At 36.7% G+C, this 23,997-nt stretch overlaps 1 protein-coding gene across 1 annotated transcript in view; it reads right to left on the reverse strand.

Moving 5' to 3' along the window:
• The window catches only part of BTAF1 (B-TFIID TATA-box binding protein associated factor 1), a 46,545-nt gene that overhangs the window by 16,748 nt on the left and 5,800 nt on the right, over positions 1–23,997 (reverse strand). The window contains exons 2-19 of the mRNA XM_032191028.1: positions 19,682–19,805; positions 18,548–18,662; positions 16,286–16,432; positions 13,867–14,030; positions 13,433–13,569; positions 12,110–12,221; positions 10,844–10,912; positions 8,187–8,276; positions 6,566–6,661; positions 6,143–6,319; positions 5,433–5,573; positions 5,177–5,301; positions 3,778–3,898; positions 3,599–3,703; positions 3,159–3,308; positions 2,375–2,517; positions 2,031–2,205; positions 1,326–1,529 (exon numbers count right to left, since the gene is read on the reverse strand). Of these exons, the coding sequence (XP_032046919.1) occupies positions 1,326–1,529; positions 2,031–2,205; positions 2,375–2,517; positions 3,159–3,308; positions 3,599–3,703; positions 3,778–3,898; positions 5,177–5,301; positions 5,433–5,573; positions 6,143–6,319; positions 6,566–6,661; positions 8,187–8,276; positions 10,844–10,912; positions 12,110–12,221; positions 13,433–13,569; positions 13,867–14,030; positions 16,286–16,432; positions 18,548–18,662; positions 19,682–19,805 (2,395 nt within the window). The remainder of the gene's footprint in view (positions 1–1,325; positions 1,530–2,030; positions 2,206–2,374; positions 2,518–3,158; positions 3,309–3,598; positions 3,704–3,777; positions 3,899–5,176; positions 5,302–5,432; positions 5,574–6,142; positions 6,320–6,565; positions 6,662–8,186; positions 8,277–10,843; positions 10,913–12,109; positions 12,222–13,432; positions 13,570–13,866; positions 14,031–16,285; positions 16,433–18,547; positions 18,663–19,681; positions 19,806–23,997) is intronic.

Consider the following 23,997-nt stretch of genomic DNA (forward strand, 5'->3'; position numbering starts at 1 on the left):
CTTATATATAAACTGTAGAAGCCTTAAGTTCTACTCCACGTGACCCTGATGGCTGGAATGACCAAGTGATGCAGAAAATGTGCTACGAGAAGCACAGCATTTTTCAATTTAATTCATGAAGACACATACTACAACAGAGTTGACTTTGTCTGTGTTTTTTAAGGAAATCTGAAGAATTGAAACGGGAGCAGAAGACAGCCACAAAAAAAAGAAAGCAGGTGTGGTATGCGTTTTCTGAAGTCTTCAAATCCACAACAGGTATCTTTTGAATATACATACATCAGTCAAGCAGCTGTATTACTAGACTGACGAGTAAATAGTTGAGGTATATGAAAACTCCTGTACTTCACATACTACAAGCTTTTATGATTACATCTTCACCTTGGGAATCTACTCAATTTAGATGGCAGCCATAAAACTGGCTGCCAAAATCCCTTCAGCCCATTACACAATTGTCTATAACTTTAAAGATTGGTTGAGATTTACAAGTTAAACCACAACACATCGCTACAAAAGTGTTAGTTTGAGAATCTGAAGATCCAGCATCTTCCTACAGTCTCATCATGGTCATAATCATAAAATCTTAAACATTATTCTCCTACTTATCCCCAGCATCCCAGTCGCACAGACAAAGTTCCGTCCAGGAACTTGATTGCCTTTCTTTCCCCAGAAAACTGTACCACATCCATCCCCATTCATTCATTCCTCTAAATCTACACACCTTTCCCACCCCAGACACCTTTAATTTAGTGGGCTTTCAAATCTACAAGCTTTTCATTTATATCCTACCTTATCTATCCATGGTCTTTTTTCTCTTTGCTTAAGAATCCATTTTGGGGTTGGAACAAAAGCCTTTTAATCTGTTGCCCCAACATTATCAGCTGTTTTTGCTTACAGAACTTTTCACATCAAGGGCTACCTTTTATATGTAAAGCACATCTAACACTGATGTTTTCAGATATATAAAAAAAAGAGCAATTTAACAGACAGGTGGAAATAAAAATCCTTTTAAATATAACAACTTTTAGAAAGCTCCCTTCACATGAATTTGCAGTTTATTTACTAGTCTTTTGACAATGGTTTGCAACAGTTCTAGCTACTTTGTTCTGCGTAGATTTCAATAGTCAAACTTGCGTTCTGCTTAATTTTTGGTATAGTCCGTAAACATTGCAGTGTGTGTGTGGGGGGGGTGTGCTATCTATTACACATCTCATGTCAAAGGAAGTATGAAATCATCATACAATTTCTAAAAGTAATAATTATGCTGAATATGTATTTCAAGACAGTAATAGATTTGAATGAAGGGCAGGCATGCCTCTACTTACCAGATCATTTGCTTGATCTATTGTAAATACACTGCAATTTATTCTGTTTCCAATATCAATATGTGCATCAGCAAATAGTGAAATGAGTTGTTTACATTCATTCTGCATTCGTGTAAAAGGAACAGCAATTTCATCGTAATAGAGGTGTTCAGAAAGGACCCCAAGTAAGCGAGGTTGCACACAAATGGCCACAGCTCTACACTCCTGTAACAGAAAAGACACATAATTTGCATTTTTGAGTAATCAAGATTTCTTTTGTTCAGATTTGAGTAATAAACAGCAGAACCTAGCTACGGAAATCCAGGTTCCAGAGGGACCATTAACACTTTTATCTATCCATATTAAAAGTATTACGGATTATGAACAGAACTCTCAGTATGTCACTAGAACTGGAGTGATCGTGAACATAGGAAAGACAGTCATGTTAAAAGGAAGCATTGACCTCATAATGTGCATTTTGGATAGACTAATTTGTAGAAGAAATGTGAACACATTTACTGTTCACAGTTCTAACAGTTGGCATTTAGCTACTAGAGTGGCATAATTTATTCCTGCATTGTCTAGCTATCAAGATTTTAACATTTAGCTGTACAAATACCATTTTAGCTTATAGACTGAAATTTTATTTCAAGCTGAAGTAGCAGATGATGAGCTATGGATTAAGTTTGTGAAGTCAAATTTATTTTTGCTGCAGAAACATCCTACCTTTTGCAAGGCTGCCCACTCGCAGATTACTAATGCAACACTAATCCTCTGCAAGGCAGATTTAGAATTCAAGTGGAAGAGCAGTAGCTGAGCTAATGATTCAGCTGGCTTTATTTCTTGAGTAACGGTATTTACACCTGGGTCGCAAATACAACAGCAGAGTGCTCCCAGCAACCTGACAAAAGGAGAAATAGCAGTTGCTTCAATGTTATAATTAATCATCAATTAATGATTCAAAATGAAGATGCCAAAAAGTCTATGTAATTAGATTATAGCAAAAACATTGTGCAACAAAAAAAGATAAATCGCTTTTAAATATTTTTTCAGATTTCCAGTAAACTGACTTTGCTGCCATCATCCGAGCTCGCATGACAACATAATCCCTGGTTGCTGGATCTTCTGAAATGCTGTCTGCCCCAGCAATATATTCCTGAATCACCTCCTTATTCTGGGTTTGACCTTGACGCAGTTTAGTACCTGCCTTTTCCTGCGGAATAAAGTTGGGAAAGGTTTAACGTAAATAAAGCAATAGAAAAGATGAATTCATATTCCATAACATTTCCAATACTAATCATACCCTGCAAAAATTGGACTAACCCAGAACATTTAACCAGAACAGAACATAACCCATAACAGACTTCTGAAAGTAGTTAATTATTATAAATCCCTTCTCCATTAATACTTTGGTTTGGTCCCATTAAACAAAAGATACTGTCCCTTCACTTGAAAATTAATACTAATCCTTAACACGTAACTTAACAACTTCAGTCCACACAAAGCAAAAAGGAAGTCTCTTCCAGTATCTTCTTCAGAAATAAAGTAATGCTTTAGACTTAATCCTGTGAACAGTTGTTGAAGAAATCACTGTAGATACAGAACCAAGTAAATACTTGTAAAATACAAGATCCCCATTTAGCATACTACATGACCAAACTCTGAATTCTCATGGACGACTTGAGAACTATTTTGCTCTACAGAACCGGGGTCTACAACATCAGTTACATTTGCAGTTGTGGGAAGGCAACACTACTTCCCTCTTAACACTTTCAGAAAACGTCTCTACTACTGTGCCTGGTAATCACTTTCCTGTTTTCCCCATAACACTTAATGAGGTCACGTTTTACTTACTTTTGATCTGGTTTTTACTTCTAGCAACATATTTAAGTCAATTGGCAAATGAGATGGCTGCATCATTAAGCAGAGCCAGGCTCCCATCCACGGACAAGCAGCTGCAACCACATACTGTACAGATGCCTTATTTAACAGTTCCAGCCATACCTGGGAAAAGAAACATAGTGCAGATCATGACAATTTTGTGTTTTTTGTAAGATCACATACATGTTGATAAAAATGACGGAACCGTTCTGCTCCCTTTCAGTCTCTATTCCATTTCTGTTCAGACTCTATTCTGCTCACTCTGTATTCTACTGCCTTTCAGTCTGCATCACATAGATGGACTACAAATAATTAACAAGAACAGATTATGCTTTATTGGCACAAAAGAACATAGGATACAAAGAGGTAGATACACTATCAGTATATATCTAGGTCATAAGTCATACAGATACCTTGTGAATAAGATCCAGAATTTCTTGGTTGCTTTCCAAGATACAGAATTGAAATATGTGTCTCAACATGTCTTGCAAAATTGGAGTCAGCCATGTTGAAGAGCTCTGAAACAGGAATATCATGATCAAGAAGATTCCAATATGCACTATAATAAAATGCTAGTATCTCCAATTCTTACCTGGTCTTGAGTAGAGAGAAGTGTGAACAATGTTTCCAGTGCTGCTTTTCGTACGGAAGATATAGTATGATGCAAGAATGGCCACACACGTGGGACCAACACTGTGAGTGACTGCTGAATGCTAATACATGAAATAGAGATGAAGATGCAGTGAAAAGGAGAAAAAAATAAAAGTATTGTCACATATGTTGGGTAATTTTAAGTGAAGGATCAAATGACTACAACTTAAACATTTTAAATAGTTTGAGTCAGCATCATTATTTTTCATAGAGTGTTTTTCTTACTGGTATAAAGCACTAGCTGATTTAAGCATGTGTTTTTATGGGGAAGTTTCCTAGATTATACTTAGACCTTTGTTCAAATATTTAGGAAAAAAATATTTTTAGTTTTAGATTTATTATTAGGCATGAGTTAAGACCCAAGCTTGTTTTTATTTTTTTTTTGTGTGAACTTGTACATTAACTGATACACATAGTATGTTTTGAATTACAGATGGGGTTAGCAACAGAACTTTACTCTTAATTTTGTATTTGTGCAAAAAACAATTTCAGCAGTGACAATCATTCAGGATGTGAAAGGCGAGATGTCTAGAGTGCAAATACTGCAGGTTTAATGTATATATTATAAAAAATGTTAACATACTAACATGCAATTCCTTTAGTTTGACAATCCTGAACAGCAGCATTGTCTTCAAACTTCAAGGGTTTTACTGTTCCAAAAAGCTAACAATAACTGCTCTTTGCAATTAAGAATTTATCTTCCAGAAAAAAAGTTAATATTAAGAAATAAGGAAGGAAGGCACTTGCCTCTGAAAAAGGGGCAAAAAAGAATTCATACATAATGACAAGCAGTTAATATCTTCCCCTGCTTTCTTCAGTGAACATTCCAGTAACTTAGTTTACCTACTGCTTTATCGACATTTCATCAGTCATCAACTGTACTGCTGATGTGAATTTTCAAGTTTGTAGCTTTCTTTAGAACTGTTCTAATAGTAATGTTCTACAGGCATGCGCATGTGTTTTCATGTAAATAGTTTGCTCACTTATTTGGAGTTTGTCAACAGAAGCAGACAAATGTTTGTGGACAAGGCCACCATGTGAGTGTGGCTAATATGCTTTACAGAAATACCCAATACAACCAGAGGAGGGAGGGGAAAAAAGTCACATATAAACAATATCTATTACTTTTTAATTATTTTGGTGCCTATTACTAATGGAATTAAACTAGAAGCACTGTCCTAACCTTCCCTTTGAGGAAAAGACAGAGTAAAATTAAACTACGGATTTAAATTGAGCATCTCCTTCTATGTAATTTAAAGCAATTTTGATTATCCCAATCTGAAAATAATGTGATAGTCATACTGTATACATTACTGGAGTAATACTAATTAAAAAGTTACCTGCACTTGCGGACCTGAGGATATGTCAGAAGGGAAGAAAGAAGGATCATGATACTGTTTGTGGAAGCTGTCAAGTCATCCAACTCCAGGAGTGCATCCCACAAAGTGTTAAGAATAAAAGGGACCTAGACAAGTATGCAGAAAAAGTTTACAAAAAGAGAAGAAAAATATCCAAGTGCTAATTATGTTATTTTCTTTGCTCAGACCAAAAGCAACAATTTTTGATCAAAAAATCAATGGAAAACAGCTCAGTCACCTTCTGAGACTGAAGGTGGACCAGGCTTTCCACTACTGGTACTAAAGATGCTGCAGCAACGGCTCGGACGTCATCATCCAGATCTTGGAGACCTTCAATTATTGCAGGTAGCACTTTAGGCAATAACGTGTCAATCATGTCCTGCCAAAACGATCAAAATAATCTTTAAACTTAAAATCACATAATGCACTAAACAAATAAAATGTACTTTACGTGTGTGAATAAACCTCTTTGTTATATAACCAGAAAGCACAGGTCCAAGAATACAATCTAAATATTTGAAGGTACCATTCATGAAATAAAACTTAGGTTATAAATTTGAATGAACTTTAACTTTGTTCAGTTTTTGTGTAAGCAAAACCCAGTGTTTGCAGAATAATATGATGAATAAACTAAACTTCTTGTAGCACAGGGCTCTGTTAACCTCGCATATGAAAGCATGATCAAAACCAGACAGGTGCAGCCTCTATTTATAATCTGTTTTGTGCAAGTAACTGTTAATAAGGTTGTAACAATACAACTGTGTTGATATAAACCTGCAAATTTCTGCAGCGTGGATGATAAAGATGCAGTCACACATCTTAATCCACATGAGAATCCAGTGCAAACAAGTAGTTTTATCATATCAACCCATTGTTCAGGCACATCCTCATCTCTGAACAGAGCTTTCTGTTCCAAAGCTCTCTACAATTTGTCATGAAGGTTATTACCTGACGGACCGCTAGAGCGTATTTTATTCCTAAGAGACCACCATGTCTCACTTCCCACTGCTCCTGTGTAAGCAGCTTCAGGAGAACATCGACAGTTTTATGAACTCCAGTTTCATTCATATGTTTCAATACTACTCCCAAAGTCTGAGCACAAGTCTCACGTACTGGTGCTACCACCTAGGATAAAATAAATGAGGAAACGGGTATTTCAATATGAAATTTGACTTAAAAATAAATCAATGAGTAGAATCAGGTGAGCAAAACTACTATATGAGGTGAAATTTGTATATCTATTACTCTGTAGTAAGCATCTCATAGCAGTTAAAGCAGGCACATGCAGTATCAGTCTACAAAGCACAGCTGATCTGCTGCAGTATAATCTGCCAAAGTCTGCTGATCTACCTGTTCATTCAGACAACTTACTTCATCTGAAACAAAGTCTCCAAATCTGTCTAATGCAAACACACAAAGAAGTCTAATAACCAAGTCTTCCAGCCACTCCTGATGCTGCTGGATCATCTGTAAAAAGAGGAAAAAACAAACACTGACTATTTTTTCGTAGAGGATATCTGACATGCTTGCATTCACTACATTTATATCAAAAAGGAATCCCAGCATATGTTTAAATTGACTGAATACAGTCATCTTGCACAGATAATCAAGGCAGAATAGTCAGCACTAATTCAGCTCTGCCCTGACTTATCACAAACATCACAATGGTACACATAGTACTTTTAATCAAAAGGCTGGAAAGCACCATGTAAGGCAGACAGATGATTTTATCCCCATGCAACACACAAAGGTAAGGTCACTTAGATAATCTGTACAAAGTAATGTCAATGCGTCCCAGGCAAATCAATTAATGCGTTTGAAGAATGTTTACAAATAAACATGAACTATGAAGCAGGACTTCTCCGATGTGGGAGACCAAGCGAAAAGAACTTGTATTTCAGTCAAGTCTCCTCCAGATTAAAGTAATTAGCCCGAGCTTGTCTTGAGGCTCTGGCATCTGTTAATTAGAGGCCCTATAGCTTTGTAACTCCAAACCCCAGAGCAGAAGCCCTATAAAAGGAACTACTCTGACATCATCTTTCTCCATCTCCATTGTTTGCCTACTAGATCAGCATTTCCCTTGAAAACTATAATTTTAATAAACAAAATTATCACCATATTATGGATTGTATCGCAGAATTCATATATAAGGTCGAAGAATTATAACTTGCATGTAACATGCACAGCAGCCTTTGAAGCTAGCCTGGAGTACACGGTCCCTTTCCATAAATAGATAAGAAACTGATCAGAGTATCTTATCATTGCAGTATGTGTTATTATTACTCCGCAATCTCCATGGAACAAACGCAATCCACATGGAAGCAAGGAAAGATAACAGCTTCTACCTGCTTTCCCCATACACAAAGCATGCTAAAGTAGTTTGATCTGCATATGAAAAATACATCTCCTCATTCTTCAACACTCTCTAAACTATAAGCTTTCCCTGCTGCTTTTGTATGAATATTCTGTATGAATCTGAATGAGATTCATTATTAGCAAACAAGTTATTACTGTCAAGAAATTTAAAAAGGTGTTTTCCTTCTAAATACATAGAAACTGCTTAAATACTTCCACTCATAATAAAGTAACCAGACTGATATGCAGCTTACTATTTAAGTGAATAAAATCAGATGGCCTAAGACACTTCATTGAACCTAGTTACATAATCAACTTAAATAGTGAATTTTGTTTCAGCACATCTCTAACATGACCCGTAACTAATACTTTTCTAGTATGGAAGTTAGTATTTAATAAATTTACACACAGCCCACATATTAATGGTTGGTTATGCAGTAGAATGTTTTCTACAGGCTTTTTAAAAGGAATTTAGCATTTCATCAGTGGATGTAGCGATTTGATCCATATTATTTTGATCAGACAGATCTCATGGTTTATATTCCCACAATATCACCCACCTCCTGCAAAGATTAAGTATTTTAAGAAGTCAGTTTGCTAAATCTAATTTTCCAGTCATGTTGATTTCTTAACTCACCTCTTCTAAAGAGCTGTCTCCCATTTTACCACCACTTTTACCGTGAGCTTTAAGTATCTCTCTCAGTCCAGTACCTGCACCATGTCGAACCTAGAAAAGTGAAATAAAACGTGAATTATTTTAAAATACTTAGGAACAGAAGATAAAAAAAAATCCACTGTTTAACTGAAAACACCGTATAATTGACATTAACACCTTTTTTTTCCCCAACATCTTTTTTTCTTAATAGAGACACGTGCAATGCTGTAAAATTAGTGGTATTCCACAGAGTTGTGGACAAGGTAGTATCTTATTAGATAAAATGATGTACTTACAAAAACCAAGTTTTTGGACAAGTTAGTATTTATTAAATATTTGTCAGTTTATGGACAGAATCAATTAAGAATTGCTTCCACTTTCTAACAGAGAAATGTTATCATATCTGCAGTAACGTAGCCAGTAAAGGCAGTTTTCATTTAGATTTACTTCCCTATGTTACAAAACACTAGTTTTTGGAGAAAGATTAACAAATATCAATGAAGTCACCTTATATGAATCTCAGGAATTACCAAATAGGCTCTGGCAGTTAGTTTCTAAATCATTGCAATTTTTGACTTTGTGAGAAGGAAGAGGCACAAGGACTGCTCGCAAATTAACCATTTATAGTAAGTTCATAAGCTAAAGGAAAGCAGCATTTTTAGTCAACTTTGTATTTATTAAACAAAATTTAGACCCCCAGTGAGTATCCTGGGGTCCACAAAATGAGTGTCTGAGAATTACTCTTCTGCATAGTTTACAAACCTACCATGATTGGCTAAACATTACAAAAAGAAGTGAACAAATGACACAAGAAAGAAAATTATAGCCACATATATGTTCCCACCAAGCAGTTGAATGCACTAGGAAGAATTTTGGAAGTTACACAAAAGCAGTACAAAGATATGCTACAACAATACCTGTTTCTCATATTTTTGATCCCTAACTGGATACAACAGACTAATCAAGAAAAGCCAGCACACTAAACCTCTGTGTATGCAACATTTTAACTGGGTTTTCATTGAGAGGCCTTTACATAGGTTTGCGTAGAACTTATTCTGTATTTTTTCTTTAACAAAGGGTATTTGATATACATGCCTGTTGCTAGTAGAAAACTATTGCATTTCGTTTCATGATAGTAACAACTAGAGATGAGTGGTTGGTAGGTTCTCTAAGTATCAGAGTATTTTATGTGAAATGCAAACTGAAATATGCACAGCTTGTAGCTGCTGGTAAAATTTATAAGCAAGACAATAAAGATCAGCCAGAGAGCATAGTCTTAAAATTTCAGCTGTTAATCAACTTTTCAACTTATTTCGACTGTTGATCACTTGTTCATACAGTCCAGGATTGCTTATGAACTAGTTTTCACAAACCGAAAGTAACACTTTGCTAGTTAACTTCTCAAGCTTCTCAAAATATGGAACAGCAGCAAGAAAGACAAATGTATAAAGGAAATACCAGTAGTAGGATTCATCTCATGTGACTTCACCTGCCTATAAGCTAGGCACTAAAATAGTCACCTAGGCTGCCTATAGACACTGCAAGAAGATGCCAGAGGGTCATTTATAAACATCTATTTTGAGGTAGTCTAACCTGTTTTTCCATCAAGAACATATCATAAGAATGATTTTGTATTGATCTACTTCCTTAATTCAGACGTGCGTGCCCTATATCAAATATAATAAGAAGGCTATAAGAATGTCTGAATTTCAGAAGACAAGCAGACTTTGACTTCAACTGCCTGCTTTCAAATAGGATGAGGTTTATTAGTTTAGATGCAGTGATGTGCCACATGAACGTAATTACCCTTCTTCTGGGCCCAAAATAATCATACAGGCTGTGTATGACTTATCTCTGTGTTTCCAAGTTTGAGGTCAGTATAGGCAGAGCCAACTTGATATCACTGAACCTGTGATACAGATAATGCCTAAGCACGTTAGTTACTGCTAATATTTAATCTTTCAAAAGGTTAACTTTCTTATGACAAAATTGAGGTTAGTTCACAACAGTTATTCCCATCTTCTGTTCAAGGAAGAAAGTCTGCTGTCAGCCACTTCATATTTTTGCTTAGAATTCATAGAAAAGTTTGTGGAAAATAGTGGAGATTGAATAAAAGCATGAGCAGAACAGTTCTGAATCTTGAAAACAAGTTCACAAGGCAACCAAATACATAGTTTTTGTAGTTGGTATTAGATAGCTTTTTTAAAAAAACTTAAACATTCCTTTTTTTATAAATGAAGGGAACAAACAACAATTTTGTACTCTACTCACTGTTAAAGTGATTTTTTCTCCCTTTTCTAACTGAACATTAGACAAACATGCATGCCACTGTTGTGAGCAACAATTGCACAGTATTCCACAAATTCTTGATAAATCCAAGCCTGTTTTAATTAACTTTTTTTGCTCAAATTTCAGTATTTCCAAAATTCTCATGTTATTTCCCCTTTAAATAAGTCTTAGAAAGAAACAGTTAATTTCTCTAAACCAGATTGCTCTCGACTTTGTCATCTATATTTACTATGTACATAATTTTTGATACCTAAAACAAAATCCTCAAGTCCTAAGCATACGATTTCTGTACTTCTGTTTAAATCTACTTTTTCCTCAAACTTAGACTTCAGATACTGTATGTGTCTTACCTCCCAGGAAGGGTTAAAGAGATCGTTGCACACCTCTTCACAAAAACTTTCGAGAGGCCATTCATTTGCCTAAATTCATAAAAAGTAAGTATGAGACTAACAAAGAAAGGGATCAGGCGAACATTTCTTACGCTGTATGCTATGTAGATACACAAAGGTAACAAACACCTCCAAAGCTTAACCAAATAAAATAACTTCTTCCACTCTTCAGAAACTTTGCTGATTGGCACTGGATATTTTAAAAGTTTTGTGAAGTTTGGCTGGTAGAAGCGTAACCTCTTCCCTAGGGTAATTAAGTTTGAAGTTCTGGAATCCAGTCTCCTTTTTGAACCACACTATGGCAGAAGATTAAAGGCTCATATCCTCTCTAGCAACTCTCTAAATTTATGAACTTTGCCTTTAAAAAGTGTAGTAGACAAATCCCATTTTGAAATTACACTAGATAATCTAATTAGGTCAATAATCAAGTAGTAAGCACCATCCTCACTCCTAATAAGCACCTCATAAGACATATTCCACATTTCTGAAATCCAGGAGTATATCCACTACCTCCAAACTTCTTATAAGGAAGTTGACGAGGCTTTGGAAAAGAAATTATGATACTAACATGAGGAAATTCATGCCATCATAAAGATAAAGCATTTAAAAGGCGAACAACCAGCAGGTACTCAGTCTGCAGTTGTCATTAATCTTTCATAAATGCAAAACAGTGCTGTGAAAATGCAAATAAGAATTTAGTTACTAAGCTGTGTTTGGAAAACCTTACTTCAAACTTAATCAAGATAAAGTCTCTATAAAATAAACTTTTATGCACTATTTGTATTCAGGTATAGCATTTCCAACAATTTTTCAGCTGATTGAAGCAAATGCAAATTTCTTCTAAGACTAAGGAATTGTTTAAGTCTTAAACTACTCAAGATATAACTCACAAGCATTTAGATCAAAATATTTATGACTGTGTGATCTTGTTATCTAAGGGTTTAGCACAGTTTTACAGTTCAATATCCAGGTCTGACACCTGTAATCCACCTACTCAGGTTCACTTGGATAGACTATTACGAAGATTAAACATGTTTTCCTGTCAATGCTGTACACAGTTCAAAGTCCATTAGCTTCACTACATACAGTTGGCAATGACATTGTTTACTCCTTTTCAGAATACTAAAATGAGTAAAGAATTTGGGAGCATAAGGAAGTTTTATTTAATGTTACTCTACTAAACAACGGAATGATCATTTTTGCTAACAGCAGAACAGCACATCATACCTCTTCTGGAGCATTTTCTACCAGTGTTTTTGAGTCTGTGGCAGGTTGGTTAATGACAACATTTGCAACTTTTCTTCTCTTTTCTTCTGGTTCCCCATCAGTGCTGTCATTGCTGAGAAGGAACAAATACAAGCTTATGAACAGAAAGTATGCTTTAGGGGAAACAATTACTTCTACAACTGAAGTCTCAGATACAATAAAGTGTGGCAAGAATGCAAAATAAAGAAGTTTATCACCTGAAACACGCACAATAGGTACAGTTGCGGGTAACAAAATTCAGTGTGGAGGCAAATTGACAATCTTTTCAGCCATTTCCAAGAAATACAGCAATTCTTAAATAAAACTAAGGAAAAATATTGTTTACTGCTTATTATAAATACAGAAGGTCCAATAATGTGTCACTAAACTACCGCGATGAAAAACATACCATTCATGGGAAAGTTATGTCTAAGATTTTTCATTATCATCATCTTCATAATTCTCCCATTTTTATGAATTATTCTCAAGACATATTTACTATTAGGGACAAAACATAAGTTTTTAACTACACCATTGCATTATTCCAAGACTCCTCTACAGCCAGGTTCTTAATAGAGTCAACGGAGAATGAGTACAACAGTTGTGTTCTACCATCAACACAATTACCACATAAAATATTAAGAGGCTGTCCTGGTTTCAGTTAGAACAGAGTTAATTTTCTTCCCAGTAGCTGGTAGAATGCTATGTTTTGGCTTAGGATGAGAAGAGTGCTGATAACACCCCAATGTTTTAATTGTTGCAGAGCAGTGCTTATACTGAGCCAAGGACATCTCAGCTTCTTGCTCTGTCCTGCCAACGGGCAGGCTGGGGGTGCAGCAAGAGCTGGGAGGGGACAGACCCAGGACAGGTGACCCAAACTAGCCAAAGGGGTATTCCATACCATCTGACGTCATGCTAAACAATATATAGGGGTGGCTAGCCGGGGGAGGGGGACCGGACTGCTCAGGGTTAGGCTGGGCATCAGTCAGCGGGTGGTGAGCAATTGCATTGTGCATCACTTGTTTGTGCACATTATTATTAGTACTATTATTATTATTATTGTTGTTGTTATTATTTTCCTGTCTTATTAAACTGTCTTTATCTCAACTCACGGGCTTCGCTTTTCATTTCTCTCCCCCGTCCCAGAGAGGGAGGGGGGAGGGTGAGCGAACGGCTGTGTGGTGTTTAGCTGCCAGCCGGGTTAAACCACGACAGAGGCAAAGACTGTAGGAAGTTTGTCAACAGATAAATCAAATTACAATTCAAGCTTGGCTGAAAAAAGAGCAAAACAGTTCAATATTATACCTCTTCTCATTAGCTTCCACTGCATCTCTGGATCTTTGCTTTGCAAACAGCTTAGCCATTCTTTTGGCTTTATTCTTTTGTCTACTGCTCATACCAGCTCGAAATTCTGAGTCAATTAACTCAGCAGCCTGAAGAGTCTGAAAGAGAAGTCATTCATTGTCAGCAATTCTTATAACAAAGGTCCTGAAAAATCCCCAAACCCACATTGTGTTCAACCTCCCCAGCTCTCCATTATTCGAAACTCAGAGCAGCAGTTTCACATCAAATAGTACTAATGTGGAACTATGATGCTTAAGAGTTCAGGAAGCCAAAGCATACCATGTTAGATGTTGATCATCATAATTAAAAATATAGAAGTTATAACTGCATAAGCTGAAATAAAGTAAACCCACTGTATTATTCCTTGCAGTCAAACAGCCCGAGGTTTTACCTACAGGTTGTTTGTTTACTAGTGAAACTGAAGAAGGAGAATAGTCCAGATCTTCATCATTGAACAAATCTTCTGTATTCATCCCAATTGCAGCACCCATATCTAAGCCAAGCTTCTTCTGTAACAGTTTCCTCTGCCGCGCTATCCGCTCTTTAGGATCAATTTCACCTTTAAAAAGTTTTTTAAAAAGGCAGATGTGTCAGATTTCCATACAGATCTATTAGTGAAGTCTTGCACAATGAAATAATACCAGAAGTCACAGAATTAAATTCTATTTAGATAATACATAAATAAAATATTTCAAACCCAATCATAGATCCTAGGAAGACCTTTTTGTTGTGGAAAATACAGAATTACCTTAAAGTATATTTTTAAAACAGAAAGTAGCTGCCATGAAATTAATTAAATTACACTTGGTCTACAGAAGAAAAAAAAAAAAAATCAAGTTTTACTTTTTTTTTTTTTTAAAGGAAAGTGCACTTTGAAAGGAGAGAACTAGCATTTAAATTAATCCAGCAACTGATTCAAGAACTAGTGCTTTGTTAAACACAACTTGCATCCATGTGGGTTCTGATAAGGTTTAAGGTTGATTTTTTAATTATTATTATTTTTTATTTTAACTTTTTGTTCTCCAAACATTTGTCCTCTGTTAGGAAACAGAGATCTATGAAATAAGAACCACCAATAAAATCCCTCAAATAACATTCAATCCAATTTTCTGCATTAAGTTAAGCTGAATCAGAACCTGTTTTCTAAAGAAACATTCTTCCTTGCCACACGTGCAGGACTAAAGTGTCTCCTCTCCTTCTGCCCAAACTACCAATTGCAAGGCAGACTGATGTGTAAGGATGATTTTCCTAGAGTGCTGTATTCTGTTAATAAACTAATCCTCAAGCTTCATGTGCCAAGTGAGGCTCATTTAGAAAGTTAAAAGAAACTACCTCAAGAATGTTCTGTAAACAGATACTTGAATTACTTAACACCTAGAATTTGTGGGGTATTCACATTTATATTAAAAATAACAGATGAATTCAGTGCCTGTCTAAAATAAACCTGCCAAGTAAGTTTGCTACACGCAAACCAAAACTTGTTTCTGAACAGGTAGGGTTTCATTAGAAGAAATGAAATTTGTAGAAGACCTTATTAACCTAGCATAAAAGATGACAAACAACAAAATACTAGTGAAGCTTAAAAAACAAAACAAAACAAAACAAAAAAAAACAACAGAATATGCCGTAAGCATCAGAAGCCATGGGTTCTGTTCCTCCCTGATCTTCTCTGTACACTGCACAGGGAATAAGTGAATCAGGGCTATGCAGCCAGAGTGGATTCTTATCTATAGCACCATTTCCTTTGGTGGAGGAACTGAAAGATGGACTGGAAGCAGAGCAGAGAAGTACATACATACATACATACATATATATATATACACATATATATATGTATGTATCTTATAGATAAAAATAATTCTATGTCACTTTACAGATGTAAACCAACTCAGCTAAAAAGTTGCAGAAAGATATCAAGCAAGTCACTTGAAACAAAAGGTATCATCACACGGGTGCTATATGAATATTCTACATTGCTTACAGGAGACCAAAATTACGAGTACACTGATTAAAAAGCAGCAACAAGATCTCTAAGAGAAATGGTAAGTTAACTGATACTAGGTAACTCTGGCTTAATGTCCCATGCTCATTGCAGAAAAAGATTATTCTGCCCCTTTTCCACTAGAAGACCATAAACACTGATGTCTGTATAGCATTCGAATGCCCCAACAATATACTCTATAGGAAGGCCTGCATTATGCTATGAATGCAGACAGTGGCCACTGGATGGAAGAAAACAAAGCAGTAACTATTTCCTTCTGTACAACAATTGAGCAGACCTCCTCTAAGGACTTGAAAATTAATAGCTCTGAAGTATCTTAACATGCACTGAAGGTTTTAAATATTTGACCTTCTGACCTCGACAGTTTTATTCCAGTATTTTTCATGCACTCTCTATATTTGAAACCTTGGTGCTTTTCAATAAGACACATCCTACTAGCTATATTGGGAACACTGTTATAATAAAGATCCAAGTGGTCATAGTTCCTGCATGTCAAAAAAAAGGAAAAAGATTCTCCAGAAACTCTACAGAAGCCTTTAACACCAGTTTTCCTGTCCCACTCCTTCAGGTATCCACTCTCCTCCCAACATGCACAATAATTCCAAAGAAAGAAAATACAAACAACCCCCCCCCCCAAACACCCTCTAATTCAAGAAAGGTAATACAAACCCGTCACGTTGGAACAATATTTTCTTCCTTTTATTTCCCTAGCATCCTGAGAAACCATGGATGACTAGACTTTTAATAGAGACACCACATACTTCTCCAAACCAGTAAGTTCTCTAGTTTACAAGTAAAATATAAAGATATACCTGATTTATCATCCTGGACTTCAAATTCTGCACCAGCAGATCCAAGAAGAGATGCACCATGTTTTAACAATCGACCTATATCAAATCTATCAAAGCGCAACCGATCTGTTGAAGGTGAATCTTCCATAGGACTTTCTGATCCTGGATCTAAACAAACATTGAAAATAATATTAAGGAAAACATGATGAAAATGTTCAAAGTTTTGGCAGAAGTAGGATAAGAGTTATGTAGAGGAAGAAATATTTTCACTCCCCCAAAGAATCACCAGGCACACAATATTTTGACTCGTAAAATGTAAAGATTCCATTTCATAAAGAAAAAAACTTTTAATATTTTTCCCTTGATAAATTTAGCTTTTAAAAACTTGGGACACCGATGCACTGCTGGGTCTTCTCTGCACACAGATGACCACCTTGCAGTTTGAGCTGCACATTGTTCACAAATAGTTCAAACGTTAAGTATCATGCCAACACTGCACCACGTCTGACCAACAGCCAGGCACCCTGGATACAGGAGCCGGGGAGGAGTCCAGCTGCAGGTACAGTACAGTTCCACACTGATACAGAAGGGAGCTGTTCCTCACAAGGTGTCTTACTTCTTGGTTGTGAATTCACTTCCAAAGTATTCCCTCCCCTCTTGAAGATTAGTGTCTTGTGGCTCCTAGTCACGCACAGCTTAGTGTCCAAAAAAACTGCCCATGCCTACATAACCCAGTATGCTCACATCCTGAATTACATCTAGCACTATAAATACCATTGTTACCTACAAGAAATACAGCATTTAGTTTACTGGTTCACCCCACACTTATTTATGAAAGTTTGTTCATTTACAGTAGAATGAGTCCAACTGTATACAGATCACTGTACAAAATGAGCAATGCCTACATTTCTTCAGACCTGAAGAAGTTAACGTTTCATTATACGTATACACGGTAGAGTCTATAAATAAAACTACTGAGTACACAGATAAATATGGTTTGCTGGGAAAGACTCAGCATAACTCCTGAAAAAAGCCCTCTCATCAACATCAGTAAAGAGCTTCGTCAAGTGGATAGAGGGAATCTACTGGACATAACAGCCATACAAAGCTTTTGGCAAGGTTTCATACTAAAAATCGAAGGAAGCAATTTACTACAGAGTTGGGGAAAACATCCTTATGCAGATTGAAAGCTGATTAAAGCTGGTTAAAAACAGATAAAAGCCATGAGTTCCTTCAGAGATTAATGTTGGAACAAGTTCTATTTGTCTTTAGCAACGGAAGGGAGATTTCACTGCGCACTCTTCTCTCAGCATGTATGTGACACTAAGCTCTTTCTTTCCAGTAACCCAGTGTTACCCTAGCACTAAGAAATCCAGGAAGGACTCTCAGAGCAGTGATGGGCAACAAGATGGCAGTTAGAGTACAACATTAAGAACCTAAGCCATGATTAAACAACACTGAATTCAGAACTGGGAGTAAACAGTCAAAGATTTTGGAGGCACTACAGTCAGTTTCTGTATTCACCAGCTTACTGGGCAGTTACAGAACAGCCATCTAAGTACTGGCTATCATCAGGAAGAACGCTGAAAACATGATGAAGCACAGCATTTTGCCACTTACTATAAATATCAGTACTCTAGGGATGCAGATGCAGTTTTGTGCATCTCAAGGAGGACACAAGAATAAGAAAAGCACTGAGAAGGACAAATAAAGTTATCCAAAAGACAGAGCAGCTGTCTTGTGAGGAAAGACTGAAGAGGTTGCAACTCTTCAAGCTGAAGAGGAGAAACCTGTTGGAGGGGTGCAAATATGATTAAGGTTTACAAAAATCGTGCAACAGTTGCACATGCAAAGTGAGCATAAACAGAACAGACTGCCTGCAAGCCACCATTTCCCCTCTCTCAAAAAGGTGCTTTAAGCAAGGGAACAGAAAAGAAGGGAGTGTGTAGAAATATCATGACAAACTTGTCTGGTTAGAAGTTTTGCTGTTTCACTAGTTATTATTCATCTTAATTATACACAGTAAAGCATTCTGAGTGTACAGAGCTGAAGCACAGGAATCTTAGAAGAAGCAAAGGTCAGGCACCGTGTTGTAACTGAATATGAATATCTCAAGCCAAAGAGGTTTACTACAGTCCATGCATATAAAAAAAGGGCAGGCTCATTTTAAACAGAATGGCACAGCTGTCTCAAGAAGTCTCGTATCATAGACAGTTTGCATCTGATATATAAGCTCTACATAATAAGCTACAATAAGCTCTACATAATTCATTTAAGAAGCACCTTGTTTTGATCTTGGAGTTGGATTCCACTCGGGCACATTTTTCACTATTGCTTCAACAGCCTGGCCAGCTGCAATACGGGTATCCCAATTCGTACTTCTTAAATACACTAACACCTTTAAAGGAAGATTAACAAATAAAATCAAGATTTGTTTAAAATACACTTTTAGAACATCCATCAGTTAAGTTCTATATAACACACTTTTACTGCTATGGATCAAGACAAGATTCAAAATAACAAAAGCAAAGGCCAAGAAAACAAACCGAGGAGCCGTGAGCAACCCTCTCTGTATCATTCACACTTGCCGTAGCCAGACATTAATATTAACTTGTAAGTTATATTTAGTTCCATCAGCCAATCTCACCGTTGCTTTATAAGATGTAGACTATTTCCTCCATGTACCAGACACAGTTTGAAACTTCTTTAACTTTCAAAAAGGAAGTGTTTAAAAATAGAGATTAAAATTTTATCCAAGAAGAGGGCCAACTTGGGTCACTTGCAGCTACATATGCTCATCTAATTTACCACTGTGCCTCAAATCTGGAAAAAACATTTATTGCGCTGAAAGTGGTTTGATATTCATGATTCCTTGGCCACTCTGTTGATACCATCAATTGTGGTGAGAGCACCTGTTCATTAAGAGCAGAACTGAGTTCACTCAGCCATCTCCAGCTGTCAGATGCAAAACTATTTTTGGTGTTTTTACTGGACTTGGACAGGTTGCAGTCTCAAACTAATGCAAACCTGTTTATATTTTCCAGCCTTTTTAAAGACATGCAGCTTTCTGTATTTTTAATTCTGTATCACACAAGTAACAATCTTTATAGGCAGGGGCAGAATCTTAAAACGTAGTAGAGATTCTCTTCATAGCAGAAAATCTGTAAGTACAGCAAACACTGAATACCTATACTGAACACAAAGTGAAACTTGACCTATGTAACCATCTCAGGGGCTAACAAAACATCATGCTTAAGAACCAGTCTCCTTTTTCTTCAGTCTCCTTTTTTCAGGGAGCTCCATAAGAATACTACTTTTTTGCTGCTTCTACCCACAGAAACCACGCCCCAGAAAACTTGTTCTGTTCTCACCATTAACGCGCTGATAGCAAGCTCAGAAAAACCCCAAGATGCTTACTTTAGATAAGAGATTGTTCAGTTCATGAGGATGCAGCTTCACTACTTCCCCAAGTTGCTGTGCAGCTGCTTTTCTTGTTACTGGTGTTGTACCGGTGTCCAGTAAAATAAAGAGACGATCAAGCCTAAATGATTGACAAAAAAACGGAAAAGTTAAGCTGTTCATAGTTTAGCTGGCCATTTCTATTTATATTCCCCCAGATTTTCCAGTTTATCTAATGCAAATAGAAGAAATGTTTGCCTGCAGATTGTCAACTGACAGGCTGACAAACCTATTTTCCTAATAGTAAGCGGACTTGTTCTAAAAGCACATGCAATCTGGTAAGCAGAAAAAATAATTCTAGTTCTAAAAATTATGCAAGTTCCAAGAGGAAAATGAAATAGGTTCTTTCCTTCTTCTGAGAAGATTTTCAATCTTGAAAAACAAGTATTGTTAGGTTGTAAATGATCTTCAACAAATTCTATCAGATAAAGAAAGCAAAGGGCTCCATTATTCATACTGTGAGTTATTTATTTTGAAGACCTATGATCTGTAGTGTCAAACTCTGCTTTTCCAGGATACCAGAATTTTTTACTTTTCACTTATTTTCCCTCAACTACCTGAAATACACAAGACCAAACCAGTTGTTGTATTTACAGCTTCAAAATATTCTGATGTTTCTGGCCCTCCCATGAAACACAGGAATTTAAGCAGCAGATCTGTTTTCACAGTAACCTCACATTAGTGAAAAAGAGTCCAAACATCTATCTTCACAATGGTTAATATTTTTTGTTTAGAGTTATAGTATGAGAAAACTGCCACAAAAAAAAAAAAGGCACTTGAAATATAATATAGTTAGTCTATCTAGACAATCAGATCAATGAAGAAAGTGACAAGTGTTCATTGCTCCCTCCACTGTACGCGGGGAAGTCAGAGTTCTCTTCGCAGGGTGCCCAGTTTGTCCACGAGGTATCAGGCAGTATGTGCTCACTGCTGAATGCAAGTCTAGATTCTGCATAGTGCAATCAGAATCATCCCTTCTAAGCCTTAAAGCTAATCATAAAAATACAGTTCCAAATATCACAACCATACAAAACTGCAATTTACAAAGCAGTGAAGCTCACCTAGATCAGCCTCACAAAATAAGGATCCGGGCAACCTGACAACTCCATTTCCTTGAACACATACCCAGGGTTTCAGCAAATACAGGGAAAGGATGAGTATCTGGCACACTAGGCTGTTGCTACTAATTACATTTACACAGAACTGCCTTTAACATCACTTCCAATACTTAAAAACCCCTCTGTACCATCACTGCATATTGTATTTTCTTTCATACACTTAACCTGCACTTATTCCTGAGAATTTTTATAATTTGATGCACAGAAGAGCCATGCTACAGAATGAGGGCAAAAACATCACAGAAATGCAACAGTTTCAAACCAGAGATACTAAGTAGATATCCATTAAATAAAAAAGTATTTTCTAACTGAAAGTATTTCAAAACATTTTAGTATTTTAAGCACACTTCTGCTATTTGCCAGCTTTGACATTATTGCCTTCCTACTACTATAATAGGTGAGCCCATTTCAATTTCTGTAGATAAAACTGAATTTCCAATTGCTATGATTTACTAGTTAGTGAGTTGTTTTAATGTTACATAAAAGAAAAATCCAAACATTTCTAAACTAGATGTTTTGTGCAAGTAGACAGTCAAAGAGGAAAAAGAAAAGCTTTGGAGATCTAAGTCTTCTGAATCACTAGTCAAAAATAACGACACGCCCTCAGGAACTTAGCTATTTACCCGTATTTTTTCTTTAACACGTTTGACAGCAATAACACAACCTGACTTGAAACACTCCGTATTATTCACTGCAAAGTACACTGCCTTGCACAGGAACCACAGCTTGCTTGCTCTCTCATTCTTAAACTCACCCAGTTTGGTCTTTGTCTCTCCATGAAACTTTGGTGTTCCATACTCAAGCAGTTTGCTGGTTAGTGCCACCCACTCCTTTAACTATCAAAGTATCTTTCTTTCAATTGCCAAGTGCAAGCAGAATGTGCAAGTTAGACCACTTCCTCCGCTAAAACTCTTCATGTGACAAAACAGGAGGAAACTGCTCTGACAGCCTACCCTCAGAAAGACCCAAGTTTAATTCCAATCTCAGTTACAAAACTAGACATTCAGTCCTAAACCCCATAAATTTTGCGGCAGTATAACCTGTTTGTTTTTAACAGCAGTAGGCTTGGTTGTAATCTGTGATCTTAAAATTTAATATGCTTAATTCACACACAAATGCAGAGTAAAACAACAAAACATCTTTCTACTGTTTTACAGCCCTATAGATAGATTTCAATTCCAGCAAAATAAAATAGATTTGGTAAATACAGCTAATGATGTCTAACTCCTAGTGATGCCAGTCATTATTCCTTGCCCTCCCCCAAGTTTCCCTGACATGCAATTCCCAACCAGTTAGTATTTGGGGGTTATTAAGGTTCTTAAGTTAATTACACTTTGGTGCTGCTGCAGCAGAATCCAGCACAGCCTGCACTCTCCTGCTCTAGCTGAAGGGGTACCATTGGCAAAGTTCACACTGATCAGTAGCTCTAATTTTTTAAATTAAAATCTGCGTTCTTTGTTTCATTAAGAATGAAAAAAAATAAAAAATAAAGCTTCTAAATGAATTAATTCTGAGGACCTGCAGACAAGCTTTTCATTCTCAGAGCAAACTATGTCTCTAAACCCGTTTTTACATTCAAGAAGAACTTCAAGAGCTCTATAACGAAATGTGGTTCTGCCTCTCACGCCAAACAGTGCTACAAGTGTAGCACAGCATGGCTTACACCTGTTACAAATGTAATTAAGTCAGAATCAATATAGTAGAGTGAAATACTCTATAATGCAGATGCAAGTTTTAATTTAAAACAGTTCAACCCAGGCTGTATGGAAGTAGCTCTAAGCATATGGAAGTTGCAAGCTGACAACTACATCTCATCAACAGGACAGCAATCATACGTGAACTCATGCTACGTAAGATCACTACAAAGCATTAATTTTTCCATGAGTTAGATACTTTTCTCCTCTCACTTGAGAAATTTGAGATTTTCCAATCAGTGCTTTCAGTATCAGCAAGACAACTTGGAACAGCAATTCAATGTCATTACAAGCAGCATTACGTTCAAATTAAGTATTTTTTTATTTTAAGAAATACCACGAGCTTTTACACTGATACAGAGTTCATTATAAATATTTCTGACACAAAGACCTCGATTCAGGTGCTTACAAGCAGGCATCTAGTAGCAGTTGAGACACTTCAAGATGAGTCACGCACACAGGGCAGCAGACATGGCTTGGGATATAGAAGACCCTTGTCATTCTCAAGTGGCAAGGATCCTTTACACCATCTAAGCTGGCACCAGACACCCAGATTGAGCAAGAGAATCCTCCCCAGACAAACACTCCAACTCATCAAAACCAGAACATTTCATTATAGTGCACTAGTTTTGATAAGACTAAAGGTCTTTGGTCTTAGACTAAAGGTCTGACTTCCAGGATGGGAACTGCCTGAGAGAAATACTCAATAAGCAGGTCTATGATCAACTGAACAGCCATCCCAAATTATACCCGATTCTTTGCTCTTGACTGCTACCACTCAAATGGCTTATTGAATCAACACATAAAAAAATTAGCTCTTCGAAGAAGACTGTAGGCAAGAAAAACAGTAAACAATCTAGTTTTCATTGCTGTTCATGAGAACTGCAAGGTTGGCTGGGATTAGAGAGATTTCCCCTTTATCAACACTATCATGCAGAATGATTATACAGGCAGGCTCAGTTCAGTTAACTACACGGGGGGTTGTGAACAGAAGTACACTGAAACTTTATTACTGACCCCGATCAGTAAACATGACAAGCATTTTGCTCTTCCAATGTTATTACTGCAGCAAAGACTACAAACAAAAAATGGCAATGGACAAACACAAGACCAAGTACTTTCAGAAGAACCACCACACCAACTCAGAGGCACCCTCCGGGTAACACAATCAGCCCATGTTCTCATCGCTGCTTTCTGAAGAGTTTTGCATATTTTGCATTAATCTAAGTTACACATAACTGCACCCAGGCACAGCAGGCACATGGTGCAAACCGCTGCCCTGTGCTATTCCACGTTAATTTTCAGTTCTTTGCTGCCTGAAGGTACATCTCCAAATACAGGGGTGCGCTCCACTTGAATGGACACTTGGCCTAATATTTAAAGCGAACCTTATGGCACTGCTCTGGGAGTTGGCCAACATGGATTTGAAAGCCCATCAGCTACAGAGGTATTAAAAAGCTAA

Source organism: Aythya fuligula, chromosome 7 (genome assembly GCF_009819795.1).
Source record: "Aythya fuligula isolate bAytFul2 chromosome 7, bAytFul2.pri, whole genome shotgun sequence".
NCBI lineage: Eukaryota > Metazoa > Chordata > Aves > Anseriformes > Anatidae > Aythya > Aythya fuligula.